Genomic DNA, 15,106 nt, shown 5'->3' on the forward strand with positions numbered 1-15,106 from the left:
CTAGTCGGGCTAGTTAGAACTACGAGCCCACTGTGGCAATACTCACATATTTTGGGTCACCTATTCTACTTTAAACTTAATTGATTTGTTAGCCATCCAATAGTTGAATCTGGAACATGTGATTTCAAGATTCGGATACATGCATGGTCCCCTACCCGATTCGGATCCCTTGAGTGGAATCATATCTCAAACAATGCAACCTCGTTATCCCAAAATAATATTTCATGCAAGATGTAGATGATTTTAGTAAACAAATTAAATGCGAAGCTGTCGTATCAAAATGTAAGTGTCCGATTTTGGATTTACATCCCATTTAATACAAAAAAAAAAAAAAAAAAAAACCTCGTATCTGATCAGAGGATCCTGCAGATCCCACGAAAATCAATAAACTGATTGATAAACTCAATACTTACTTTACAGTAGGCAAAATGAAATGTTTTTCGTCTCAAAATTTAAATTTGCAAATGAGATCTCTTACAAGAATACAAATGAGATTTTTGAAAATATTTTACAAAAGCTATTTAGAGCTTATAAAATATTTCAAAAAATAAACCAATTTGTGTTTCTGAAATCATATGAAATCAAATATACGAAGACGTGTATTTGAACTCACTCTCTCTTGATTGTCCATATGTAATTCTTTTGAAAATGCAGATTTTTTTAACCTCTAACATATATTAAAAAATTGAATTGTGTTAATAAAGCATATATAAGGAGGTTATTGGTATCTTGGCATGACATCAAATCAAATGACCATACTATTTTTTTCCAACAAAATACAAACTCCCATACTCTTAAGATAAAACTAAAAATTGTCCTAATTAGAATAATTAAAATGATAGCTGTTTAAACTAGTTATCATCATTGACCCAACTAATTATTAAAAAAAAAGCCATATAAAAAATTACCCTGAATATAAATAAATTACATATTTAAAACCAAATATTTCTCACAAAATCAAGAGTAGCTTGCATAGAGTTGCTAATATATATTATAATTTAGCTTCGAACTTGTATGGAAAAAAATAGCCATAGCTTTTCAAAAACTTAGGATTCAAAATCTATATTTCTTAGCACATGCTTTAATATTATATCATATCATTGAGATCAATTTGTGCGTAATATTTTCATTTCGAGATACTTGTAAGATAACAATTAGTATACTCTAAAACAAGAGTTTCAGTTAGACATTGATAAAGATCTGCTGAATCGGGTTATTACGAAAGTTGTAATCTATCTCCAAAATCTTCTAGTGAACAGCCTTCCCACAAAAAAAGAAATCGTTGACGTAAAATTTATTCAAATATTCAAACATCCAGAACATCTCTGTATTATTTACATTTTAGTTAGCTTATTTTTGATAACCTAACTGTTTTTCTTACTTAGCCATTTTTTTGGTGTTCAATCTGTCAGTTTAACTTCTTTTCGCACAGAACTTATCTGATTAGTCAACTTACATTGACTTGACTAAAATTACTAAATTCAAAGTCTCAACCGAATTTTGGACAAACTAGTGCGATTGTTTATTTAGCCTATGTTCTAACCGGTCACTCATCCAAACATATATTATAATAATAGGGAAGAATTCAGCAGTTCCAACTCAACCATCTCTCCTCCTCGACCTGCCTTAATATGCTCCACTCATCTGATAGTAAGCCAAACTTGGTCTATTTAAGAACCTTACAATAAGTGACACTCATTTCCCATCATCAAACAAACATCACAATACATCAAGAGACAAAAAAACATGGGAGTCGCTGAAGATGCTCATAATGCTAGGATCTTGGGGTCCGGAGACCAGACCATAGTTCTAGCCCACGGATTCGGAACCGACCAATCCGTTTGGAAACACCTCATCCCTCATCTTGTCGAGGAGTATCGGGTCATCGTGTACGACAACATGGGGGCCGGAACTACGAATCCCGACTACTTCGACTTTGAGAGGTACACGACCCTTGAGGGTTATGCTTACGATGTGATTGCGATCTTGGAAGAACTTGAGGTGCAGTCATGCATATATGTAGGCCACTCCGTTTCCGCCATGATCGGAGTCATTGCCTCCATCACGCGGCCGGATCTTTTCACCAAACTTGTCACCATTTCTGCTTCCCCAAGGTTGGTTTGTTCTTTGTGAATGAATAAGGGTGGAACTTTAGTAAAATAATACATGTTTTAAAAAAAATAATACAATTAATACAAGGTCAGAGCCAAAGAGGACCGATACAAAAATGGTCTTCCCCCATCTCTACGTCTCTTTATCATTATTATTCTTTTTTAATCATTTTCAATCAATAGTAAAACGGAAATTTCTAGTAGTAAGGGCATTGCCGGCGTAATATACATACCTATATATATAGGCAAATTCGAAATTTAATAATTTGTTTGATTTTAATTCAGACCTGATCCTAAATTCTATAGTGGTCTTTGAGCTGTAATGTATCTACAAATTATATTGAACAAGAATAGAACTATAATAAATAAATTTGGTATACACATCATTTTAAATAAATGTATTCCTTTTTCCAAAAAAAGACCATTTACATTTTCTTGATATGTATTAAGTGCTTTTACATAAAATTCTTTTTACTAATTATTATATTGCATGAGACTTCATTAAATATTGTGTTCCGAACTATCGGTCATCAAGATTTGGATAAAATAGTAAGCTTAATTCTTTTTTACCAAATTCCTATTAAAAAAACTATGATGCAAACTATTAGCAAAATAAGTCATGGACTCGAGTTCGGCTCAGATTTAAATTTTTTAAAGCGATCAAATACTGATAGATTCATTTTCACCCCGCACCCCGTGTTGGACCACTAATTTTCTAATGACAAAAACTTACGTGAGACTGTCTCATGGTCGTATTTTGTGAGACGGATATTTTATTTGGGTCATCCATGAAAAGATATTACTTTTTATGCTAAGAGTATTACTTTTTATTGTGAATATCGTTAGAGTTGACTCATCTCACAGATAAAGATTCGTGAGACCGTCTCAAGGAGACATTCTCTTTTCAAATAAAAAAACAATGCAGCAAAATATTTTCTAACTATACGTCACTTTCAACTGTAGTTATGAACATATCATGTAAGCGTACGTGTAAACGATGTAAAATTTCCGGTTTTTATTTTGTCTTTCTTGACACGCATGCACTGGAACTGATTATTTAAAATGAATAATCAATTGCTCCACCACTAGACTCGTTCGTTGATATTCTAATTCAACCATTTCAATGAATCAGGTACCTTAATGACCCAGAATACTTCGGAGGGTTCGAGCAAGAAGAAGTCCGGAAACTGTTGGAAGCGATGAAATCAAATTACAAGGCATGGTGCAGCGGGTTCGCGCCGTTGGTAGTCGGGGGGGACATGGAATCCGCAGTGGTCCAAGAATTCAGCAGGACTTTATTCAACATGAGACCCGATATAGCATTAATTGTAGCACAAACTCACTACAACAATAAATGGTTATTGTGACACTTTTTTGTAGACATTTTTAATTAAATGTTGTTACAATAATGACACTTGTGAAAAATTAATAATGTGTAAAATAAAAAAATATATTAGATTAGTTATCATGACATTTTTAATTGATGTCATCTTTTATATGGAGGGAAACAATAACTTTTCCCACATCGTAAAAAATCGTTAAAAACTAAAAAATTTCACTTTAAATAAGTGTGAGAATATTTGGGTAAGATAAATATTGGAGGAGGGAAAATAATTGTCTCCCTCCATATAAAAAATGACATCAATTAAAAATGTTAGGATAACTTATCTAATATGTTTTTTATTCTCACATTTATTTTATCTAATTTCCCTCCTCCTATATTTATCCAACCCAAATATTCCCACATTTGTTATTGTCACTATAAATAACATACACGACACTTTTAGTCGTCATTATAAATGATTTTAACTGACATATAAATTTGTCATTATTACTATAATAACAAGGCATCTATAAATGTATTTAAATATGAGTTTTCCTGACATTTAAAATTGTCATTATATGAATTATCAGTAACACATATGAAGTTGTCATTAACATCTTATAATGACATTAAAAAATGTCAGTAAGTTTAAGACGACATTGGAATAGATGACATTTGTTGGAGGTGTCACTAAAACTTAAATGCCACTAAATATTGAATATGATGACATTTATGAATGTCACCATAAGCATTTTTTCTTGTAGTGACTATATTTTTCAGCGATGTTAGACCGCTTTTACAACATGTAACAGTCCCCTGCCACATAATTCAGAGCATGAAAGATTTGGCCGTGCCGGTTGTGGTATCTGAGTTCCTCCACCAGAACATCGGCAGCGAGACGATAGTTGAGGTTATGTGCACTGACGGGCACTTGCCACAGCTGAGCTCGCTGGACGTGGTTGTTCCGGTGATTCTTAGGCATATTCAGGATAATATTGCTGTTTGATTTGGTTTTGGCTTCGGTGCTTAGCTTGTGTTCTCTTTGTTCATTGGGTTTGTAAAAATAGTATTGTTGGTTCATTTGGTCATGAAGTATTTTTCATTATTTTAGTCGTGTAAACTTAAACTCACACCCTCCCGGACCCGGACCCGGACTCGGAGCCAGACGCAGACCCGAAACTAACGGATTTTTAATTTTTTTACTTGTTTATAATAAAAATTAAATACAAAACCAATGTCTATAGCACACTTTCAATCAAATATCAAAAATAATAATTCTATGAAATTCAATAATTCATATGTATCTCACAACATATTTATCGTATATTAATTTGTATAATGTCAAATCTCATACAACAAACAATCTTCAAGAAAGAAAGATATGGATGTTGTACCATGATTTGTGAATGTCAGTTTTGAAACTCGAACTATTCAGTCTAGATATTAGAGGAATGATTTGGATGCAATAATATCCCGGATCTCATTCTTGTATTTATGTAAATAAATCATGTTAGAATCAATTTTCTTTTATGCAAATCAATTAGGATCAATAGCATAAATCCTTTGTAATAGTTATATATATCCCTGTAACTCTCGTTAAACAATACATATACATTTTCTCTTCACAACCAAAGATTTTATCTCATATCCCTTTTATTTTCTTTCATGGTATCAGAGCATTATTGGTTCTGAGAAAATATTCTTGCTGCAATGGGAGATGAAGGCAAGAAATCGGAGACCGGAACAAACCAATCGGATCCACTAATCTTACAACAATCCGATCATCCCGGTTTGGTTCTTGTCTCCAAATTATTCGATGGGAGCAACTACGGGCAGTGGAGTCGTGCAATGCGCATAGCCTTGAGTGCTAAAAACAAAATCGGAATCATCAATGGGACAATCAAAGCACCGGAGACTGAAGACGACAAGTTTCCAGCATTTGAACGTTGCAATCATATGGTATTATCGTGGATTCTCAATGCCGTTCATCCCGACATTGCCGAAAGCATCATTTATGCTGAATCTGCACTTGATGTTTGGAATGATTTATATGACAGATTCTCACAAGGAAATGATGCTCGTGTCTTTGAGATTCGCCGCGAGATAGTGGAACACCGACAAGGACACCAATCCGTATCAATTTACTACACTAAACTGAAGGCTCTATGGGATGAGTTAGGATCCTATCATGATCCAATTGCTTGCCATTGCGGAGGTGTCAAAGGAATTCTCGAAAGAGAAGAGAAAGAAAAAGTCATGCAATTTCTCATGGGATTGAATGATTCTTTTTCCACCGTCCGTGGTTCAATACTTTTGATGAATCCTCTACCTGACACCCGCAAAGTTCATGCTCTTATATTGCAGCACGAGAGACAAAACGAAATTGCTGCCAATCGAGATACTACAGGATATAATGCAAATTTTGCTCAACAAAAGATGCGAATTCAGGGTCGGCAAGTAAAAGAAACTGAGTCTTATCGATCGACTGCTGGCGACAAACAACTGAAATGCTCTCATTGTGAATTAGATGGGCATACTGTTGATCGATGTTTTTATATTCCTGGGTTTCCACCTGGACACCGATATCATGGCAAAAATGTCAAACCAAAGGGAAAGAAAAACATGAAGCCCCCATCTATTTCAAACGTGGAAACCAAACAATTCACTGCCAAGGAATATGATCAAATTATGATGCTCCTTCGCAAAGAAAATGGTAACAACGAACCCCTTATCAACACTTCAGGTAACAACTCTATTTCCAGTCATGATGTGTGGATTCTAGACAGCGGTGCCTCCGATCATGTATCAAAAAATCGGCCCAGTGGAAATGAATCGGCCGCTAAATATCCCACTGTGCAACTACCAAATGGAGGATATTCACAAATCAAATCTGTTGGAACCATGAATTTATGCAATGATATGAGTGTTGATGATGTGCTTTATGTCCCGAATTTCAAAGTTAACTTACTTTCCATTAGCAAACTCACACGAGCTTTAAATTGTAGTGTGACATTTTATCCTGATTTTTGCGTGTTACAGGATTCAACTACGAAGAAGATGATTGGGCTGGGCAGGCAGAGTAATGGGCTCTATTATCTTATCCAAAATCGGAGTCCGCACTTTTCAAACACAGTCCATTACGTACCTGACCTCTGGCATAGGAGACTTGGGCACCCTTCTACCACTCCACTACAGTTATTATCTCAAACTATTCCAGAAATTTCTTTTGATTTTAATAATATTTGTGATGTTTGTCATCTAGCAAAACAATCACGTCTACCATTTTCAACTAGTAATATTTCTAGCCATGAACCTTTTGATTTGATACATTGCGACATTTGGGGGCCACATAAGATTTATTCTTATTCTGGAGCACGTTATTTTTTAACTATTGTAGATGATTTTTCTCGATATACTTGGGTTCATCTCATGCGTCATAAATCTGAAACCCAATCCCTCATTAAAAATTTCTTTACTTGGGTCAAAACTCAATACAATCGTTCGATTAAAAACATAAGGTCTGACAATGGACTAGAATTCCTTTCCTTAGCACCATTTTTCAATGAGTGTGGCACAAACTTTCATCGATCTCGTATCTACACACCCCAACAAAACGGGGTAGTGGAACGCAAGCATCGTCATCTTTTAAATGTTGCTCGTGCCTTACGCTTTCAAGCAAATAATCCTTTAAAATTTTGGGGGGAACATGTGAAGACGGCTTGCTATCTCATTAATCGTTTGCCTACACCACTTTTATCCAACAAAACACCCTATGAGCGATTACACAAAAAGATTCCCCTTTACTCACACTTGCGTACATATGGCTGCCTATGTTTTGCCACAAATATCCATCCTACTCACAAATTTGCTGCCCGATCACAACGATGTGTTTTTCTTGGGTACCCATCAGGGCAAAAAGGATATCTTGTTTATGATTTCACAGAAAGAAAATTACTCACCTCACGAGATGTTGTTTTTCATGAAAATATTTTTCCATACTCCACCATGCATAATAATGATCAAGACAACACACTAGTTTTGCCCAAACCAATAGAAATAGATGAAGAGGTCATCTCCACTACTTCACCCACACAAAACAACGGGATTGCTCCCAATAACCCCACTAATTTTGAACCACCTTATCAACCAGATCTTGAAGCTACATCTGTAGTGACCAAAACTCGAAGAATCCCCGAGACAAACCTTCGACAATCCACTCGCCAAAGACGTGTACCATCTCACCTCCAAGATTATCATATCAACCATACTCTTCCTGCTACAGACTCATCTCTTCCAGTTGGATCTGGCACCAAATATCCAATATCCAGGTATGTGTCATACTCCAATATTTCTCGGGCTCACCGTTCTTTTATCCATGTTGTCTCACGTGTGTTAGAACCAGAAACATATGAGCAAGCATGCAAGGATCCAAAATGGATTGAGGCGATGAAGGCAGAACTTTCAGCACTAGAGGCAAACAAGACTTGGTCCCTCGTCCCTCTTCCCTCGGGGTGTCGTCCCATTGGATGTAAATGGTTGTTCAAGATCAAATATAACTCTAATGGGACTATCGAGCGGGACAAAGCCCGCCTTGTTGCCAAAGGATTCACCCAACGAGAAGGCATTGATTATCATGAGACCTTTGCCCCCGTCGCAAAACTCACCACATTTCGTTGTCTTCTTGCTCTTGCCTCTATTCATGGTTGGGAACTTCACCAAATGGATGTTCAAAATGCCTTTTTACATGGAAATCTCACCGAGGAAGTATATATGCACCCTCCTCCAGGTTTCCGTCGACAGGGGGAGTCACTTGTATGTCGACTTCATAAATCTTTATATGGATTAAAACAAGCCTCCCGATCATGGTTTCATAAGTTTCTGTCTGCCATCACAAATTTTGGTTTCCAACAATCGCAGGCTGATCATTCTCTTTTCACCAAGGTGTGTGGAAACTCATTCACATCCATTTTATTATATGTTGATGATATGATCATAACAGGGAATAGTCTAGAGAGCATAAACAATGTGAAAGTTTTCCTTGCATCGTGTTTCAAGCTTAAAGACCTTGGATTGCTAAAATATTTTCTCGGGGTTGAAATAGCTCGTTCTAAGATGGGAATTTCGATCAATCAACGCAAGTACACTTTAGATATTCTTCAAGAAGCAGGGTTACTTGGTGCAAAACCAGCAAAATTTCCTATGGAACAATCCTTGAAACTCACATTTACCGAGGGTGATATACTCAAAAACCCGACACATTATCGGCGACTAGTTGGGAAGTTGATCTACTTAACAATCACAAGGCTGGAAATTTCTTTTGCAGTTAATACGCTTAGCCAATTTATGCAACAGCCTAGGCGGCCTCATCTTGATGCAGTTCATCGTTTACTCCGATTCTTGAAGAATTCACCTGGACAAGGGCTATTATTTCCTTCTAAAAATGATTTGAATTTGGTTGGTTTTTGTGATGCGGATTGGGCTGGAGATATAACTACACGTCGATCAGTGACCGGATATTGTGTCTTTCTTAAAAAAGCTCTTATTTCTTGGAAAAGCAAAAAGCAAGCAACTGTATCTAGATCCTCAGCCGAAGCAGAGTATAGATCTATGGCATCAACTGCTTGTGAAATAACTTGGCTAAAGCACTTATTACGGGATTTGCACATTGCTCATCCCCAACCAGTGACGCTATACTGCGACAATCAAGCAGCCATGCACATTGCTGCTAATCCAGTTTTTCACGAACGAACAAAACACATCGAGGTTGACTGTCACATCATTCGTGAACGTATCAACACAGGTGAGATCAAAACAGCCTACATTTCAAGTGAGCATCAGGTTGCAGATATATTTACCAAAGTGTTGGGCCAGACCTCGTTTCACACGCTTGTTCACAAGTTGGGAGTTCTTGACATTCACGCTCCAACTTGAGGGGGAGTATTAGAGGAATGATTTGGATGCAATAATATCCCGGATCTCATTCTTGTATTTATGTAAATAAATCATGTTAGAATCAATTTTCTTTTATGCAAATCAATTAGGATCAATAGCATAAATCCTTTGTAATAGTTATATATATCCCTGTAACTCTCGTTAAACAATACATATACATTTTCTCTTCACAACCAAAGATTTTATCTCCTATCCCTTTTATTTTCTTTCACTAGAGTTTTATATACTCTTTAACAAATATAACGATATTTAAGATTAATTTTTATAATGGTACTCAACCTTAACTTTTAAATACTCTATTAAAATATAGATGTATTAAAAATTTCAATAGTTTTTTTAATTTTTTAAATAAAATTTTATTAGCCCAAAAAATTGAAATTAATAATATTTTTTTAATGAATAAAATTTATTTATTTTTCTTAAGATTTTTCTGTGAATTGGAAAATAATTCTTATTTTAACTCAAAAATTATATTTATACAATGTATATTATTAAATACTTTGTTGACCGAACACGCACACATGTATAAACATATTTCATTCGTTATGCACAACATTACTAATTTAATAAAATGACATATGGTTTTTTTTTTTAAATTGTGAACTCACACAGTCACACACACGCGCACACACACACATATAATTTTAAATAGTTGTAAAATAATTTTCAGATATTTTTGTGGAATTTTTTTGGAAGATTTTTACAGAAATTTATGAACTTTTTCATGGAATTGGAATCTTCCAAAATACAAAATCCATCCAATTCCATGAAATTTTTTATAAATTTCTAAAAAAATCTTCCAAAAAAAATTTCACAAAAGTCTCTGAAAAATATTTTACAACTATTTAAAATTTTCACAAAAACTCCCGTGAGACAGTCTCACTAGTCAATTTTGTGAAACAGATATTCTATATGGATCATCCATGAAAAAGTATTACTTTTTATGTCAAATATATTAATTCTTATTGTAAATATGGACGTGATTGATCTGTTTCATAAATAAAGATCCATAAGACCGTCTTTTCAAAGACCTACCCTTAAAATTTTATAAAAATCATTCAATTCTACAAAGTCAATCATTTTAAAAGAAGTCATAAGTTTTTTACGCACATGTTTACATGCAGTTGGATAAAATGATACGTGAAAGAACCAAAGACCAACGGCCCAACGATAAATGAATATTGCAATTTTTAAGCCCTATAGAAAAATTGAATTCAACTAATAAAAATAAATAGATTAATTCGGTTTAACCATTCTTTCATGCCAATGGTTGAAGTCAAACGATTTATCCAATTTAACTGATATTTTTTTTATATAAAAAAATCAGATTTTAAATTAACTAAACCGATTTTTTGAATTAATTAAACTCGATTTATTAATTTGTTTTACCGAAGTTTTACTCACCCGTCCCATGAGTACAATGGGAATAATATTTGGACGAAAGCAAAAAAAACTTTATGAATAAAAAGAGAGAGAGTCTTTATTTCTTCTAATTTATGTCCTAAAAATTTATTTTGTAAGACCGAATTCAAGAGTTTCTATTGGGTCACATCTCTGAAGAAGATAGATCCCTTCGTTCAGAGCCCTGTTTTGCAGTTTCTCCTACAGACAATTAATATATTGAGGCTTCTGTTTCTGTATTTGTTTTAACTTTTGATCGTATGTTTGCTTAAGTGATAAAAAAAAAACATTATTAGTACATTTGATCCAATTTTAAAATGATAATAAAATCAAAATAATATATATTTTGACATCTAAGTAACAACATTATATTTCAATTAAAACATCAAAAAACTATATATTTTGTTAAAGCTGAGTGCAATTTGGTTTATTACAACGATTTAGTTACAGTGCAATTAATATGTAGCCACGTTACATGGGGTAAAATGTGAAAGCATAGAAAAATCTTACCCGGATATTATCACTACAATCCTGATTTTTATTATATCGTTTGAAAAGTTCGTCAACGGTCAACATTTATTCTTTATGATCAATACAATCCTTCACGCAATAATGCAGAGTGGGGTGGAGAAGAAGGCGCTGGGGAGTTTGGCTATTGGTGGAGGGGCCGTGTTCGTCTGGCTCCTTTTCGGGTTTGGTCGATGCTGGGTGTGGGGGCAGTGCCCCACACCCAATCAACGGTCCAGATCATTTCATGGGGGGGGGGGGGATTTTCCTGCAGGGGCAGGGTCGAATTTTCCCTCCTGTTCTTCTAGGGGCATTAATTTTAGTGTGTATATTGTTTTTGTCCCCCACCACCAAAGGAAAAAAACAGACCCACAAATGTTAAAATATTAAAGTTCACAGATCTCGGGCTACTAGATTCTAGTATTTTTCGCATTTTGTATTAATTTCTTATCCGTAGCTTTTGTTCCAATTTTAATCTAGTTTTCTGTTTTTTTTTTTATATAATGCAAATTCTATTGAATTGGAGAAATCGACCTTTGCGAACGATTCCAATACATGGATTGGTTCGATGGGATGAAGTCTGTTTGTTTCTCAAATGCAAAATTATAAGAGATTGAGAATGTTAATATTAGAACTTGGACTTAACTTAGTCTCAAAAGCTAACTCAAGATTAAAGAAATATTTATTGTTCAAGTTCATATATACAACTCTCATATATTTTATTTAACCGAAGATAACTAATAAAGAAAAGATGGAAATAACTTAACAATCTTAGAACACGAGAATCTACAATGGTTCGATTTTTGGCCTACTACATGGGCGGAAAGACAAAGAAGTTGTGTGTGTTTTATTGACGACATCCAAACGTTTTAATTTCCTATCAACGAGTCAAGTTTCTAAATGTAGATGTGGAATAAAATAATGATTTTGTTTTTTGTGCTTCTAAATAGTTTTTGTTTTTTTGTTTTGCTCACATGAATTAATGGCCTCGCTAACTATGGGCAAACATGATTTCAAGGACTAAAAATTAGCTTAACTGAGCAAACAAAAAAGGAGAATTATTTTTAATATGTCTTTTGTGAGACGGTCTCACGAATTTTTATTTGTGAGATAGGTCAACCCTACCGATATTCACAATAAAAAGTAATAGTCTTAGCATAAAAAGTAATATTTTTTTATGGATGACCCAAATAAGAGATCCGTCTCACAAAATACGACTCATAGACCGTCTCACATAAATTTCTGCCAATTTTTTATATATGTTTGGTTATGTTAGTGGTAAATTTACATCTTAGTCCATTAATTTATATTATATTTTTAAAATATTATTAATTTCTAATATTGATATGATCACATTAACATTTCAGCAACGTTCATCGTTATATCAACATTATGATAAAAATAACTAAAATCGTAAAAAATAAAATAAATTAGCTGACCAGAAAATCGACCAATAACATAATGAAAAATAATTTCCCCAACGAAAATTTGTATGAAAAGCCATCATAAAAGCAGTACTCTGATAAATAAGCCATTCTACTTTTTCGTTGATTTTAATATTTCGTGCTCATCCTGTACTAGTCAAAGATTCGGATAACATTGAGGTTTCTTGTTCCAATGTGCTACGTATCTATCATACGATTGAATTTATTTATATTCATTAGACAAATCACCCATGATTCTAAAAATCGAACGTAGATTCTAAAAATAATAAAAATGATCCTACTTAAATAATTTCTGATTAATTATCAAAAGACGTAACAAAAAACATCTATAAAGTAATTAATAATTCAAAAATTGTCTTTTAACATTTTTACTTACAAGTTATGGCAAAAACTTATGTGAGACGGTCTCACAGGTTGTATTTGTGAGACAGATATTTCATTTGGGTTATCAATGAAAAAATATTAGATTATTACTTTTATTGTGAATATGTTAGGGTTGACCCGTCTCATAGATTAAAACCCGTGAGACGGTCGCACATGAGACTCACTCACAAGTTATTTATCACAAAAAATAATATAAACAAATTAAATTTGTATATGCACGATATGTGCACGAACCAATCCTGAAGATCAAAACGAAAATAACAAGTTCAAATCCCAGCAGAACTTGTAAAGATATTCGGATTTACTTAAGAGGATGACTCGATCGTCCCCAAGGAAAATAAGCAAAAGAGCACGATTTGACCTGGCTTCGGAGGACAAATTCGTCCGTCCACAAAAAGACTGCTCTGGCAAGAAAGAAATGGCTCTGGAATTATAACTCGCCTATCACTTATAAATCGATAAGGTCATCAAATGAACTGTTGTGGTATCTATCCGCCCATGGATTTCACATGTAATGGGACCATATTTGAATTATTTTATCAATTCTGTTCTTTTCCAACATTGTACGGATCTATTTGTTTTAAGAGGAAAAAAATTATAAGATATGTCTGTTTTTTTTATTATTATTAAAAAAAGATTTTTATCAGAATCTATAATTTTAAAATGTATGTTGATAGATTTGATATATATTTTTATATTTTAACTATGAGAGCTGCTTGATTTTTTTTCTTTTTGAAAGTAATTTATTATCTCATCTTATTTATGTTTTGAACAGTGTTTAAGTTAAGACTGCCTAGGTGATGTTTAGGCGCCGGATAATCGTCTACCGTCCCAATTTTTAGAACTGAATAGACGGTCATCTAATTTAATATATATATTTTTAAAAAGATTGCTCTGCATATTTTTCAAACAATTTATATTTGATAAAGATTAATAATATTTCATTGATTTTGAGTTTGAATCTGATAAAGATAAATTATTTGAGAAATATGTAAATAAACAATAAGAATTAGATATTTAAGTAAAAAAAAAACCACCTAGAGGTCGCCCGGCTACCGCCACCGATTTTTATAACATTGGTTTTGATTATTGAGAATTTGGTTTGTGAAATATTATTGATACAAAAGTATACGCGATGAAAAGACGAGTTAATTAAAGATAATACATATAATAGGAGAAATGAAATGAATGAACATATATATACATTTGAAGAAAATATAAATAAGATTATATATAATATTTAACTTTATTTTTTAGGAGTTGGAAAATGCTTCGATGACAAGAAAACCCATCAAATCCGAGGAGTCGTGGGAAATAACCATTGAAAGTCGGTGTCATCACTCAAATCATTTAGAAAACGTTTCCCTCACAATTTTAATTATATGACAAGCTGTCGCATCGTGTGTAAACAATTAAAGTGATGTTTAAAAATTTATTTTTCTAATCACAAAATTTAATGAACCAACCGTCGTACAGTTGGGGTAAAGTTATTATTGACAACAAAGTCATAAATTTGAAATAATTTAAGACATATTATAATAATTAATCTCACCAAAACGAGAAACAAAACGAAAAATATTAAGCCCACACTCCAGTTTTTTATTCACAATTGTGTTATGAGATTTGACATTAATTTTTTTTTTGGTTTCCAAAGGGAAAAAGAATTCCAAATGAATAATTATAAGGACAAAAATTTATGTAAGACGGTCTCACGAGTCGTATTTTGTGAGACATAAGCTTTTATTTGAGTCATTCATAAAAAATTATTACTTATTACGCTCAGAGTATTACTTTTTATAGTGAATATCGATAGGATTGACCAGTCTCACAGATAAAAATTTATGAGACCGTCTCATGAGAATACTTTAATTATAAAGCATGTGGGAAAGAAAACAAGAATTTAAATTAATTTAGAAACCGTCCTTTTGCGGAATAATGGTACAAGTTGATAGGCCAATAATATAACTCCCGAACTTATCCAC

At 33.5% G+C, this 15,106-nt stretch overlaps 1 protein-coding gene across 1 annotated transcript; it reads left to right on the forward strand.

The window, feature by feature from the left end:
- The first annotated feature begins 1,594 nt into the window (after positions 1-1,594).
- LOC140804993 (karrikin insensitive 2 receptor CA-like) lies at positions 1,595-4,560 on the forward strand. The gene is made up of 3 exons (XM_073161171.1): positions 1,595-2,114; positions 3,244-3,447; positions 4,201-4,560. Exons 1-3 carry the CDS (start codon positions 1,747-1,749, stop codon positions 4,439-4,441), a joined length of 813 nt encoding a protein of 270 aa, XP_073017272.1. The 5' UTR covers positions 1,595-1,746; the 3' UTR covers positions 4,442-4,560.
- The last annotated feature ends 10,546 nt before the right edge of the window (positions 4,561-15,106 follow it).

This window comes from Primulina eburnea, chromosome 11 (assembly GCF_022965805.1).
Source record: "Primulina eburnea isolate SZY01 chromosome 11, ASM2296580v1, whole genome shotgun sequence".
NCBI classification, from domain to species: domain Eukaryota; kingdom Viridiplantae; phylum Streptophyta; class Magnoliopsida; order Lamiales; family Gesneriaceae; genus Primulina; species Primulina eburnea.

Coding starts and splice junctions, on each gene's coding strand:
- LOC140804993 (XM_073161171.1), top strand. CDS start 1,747: ATGGGAGTCGCTGAAGATGCTCATAATGCTAGGATCTTGGGGTCCGGA. Junction 2,115..3,243: donor ACCATTTCTGCTTCCCCAAG/GTTGGTTTGTTC, acceptor TCAATGAATCAG/GTACCTTAATGACCCAGAAT. Junction 3,448..4,200: donor ATAGCATTAATTGTAGCACA/AACTCACTACAA, acceptor TTTTCTTGTAGT/GACTATATTTTTCAGCGATG.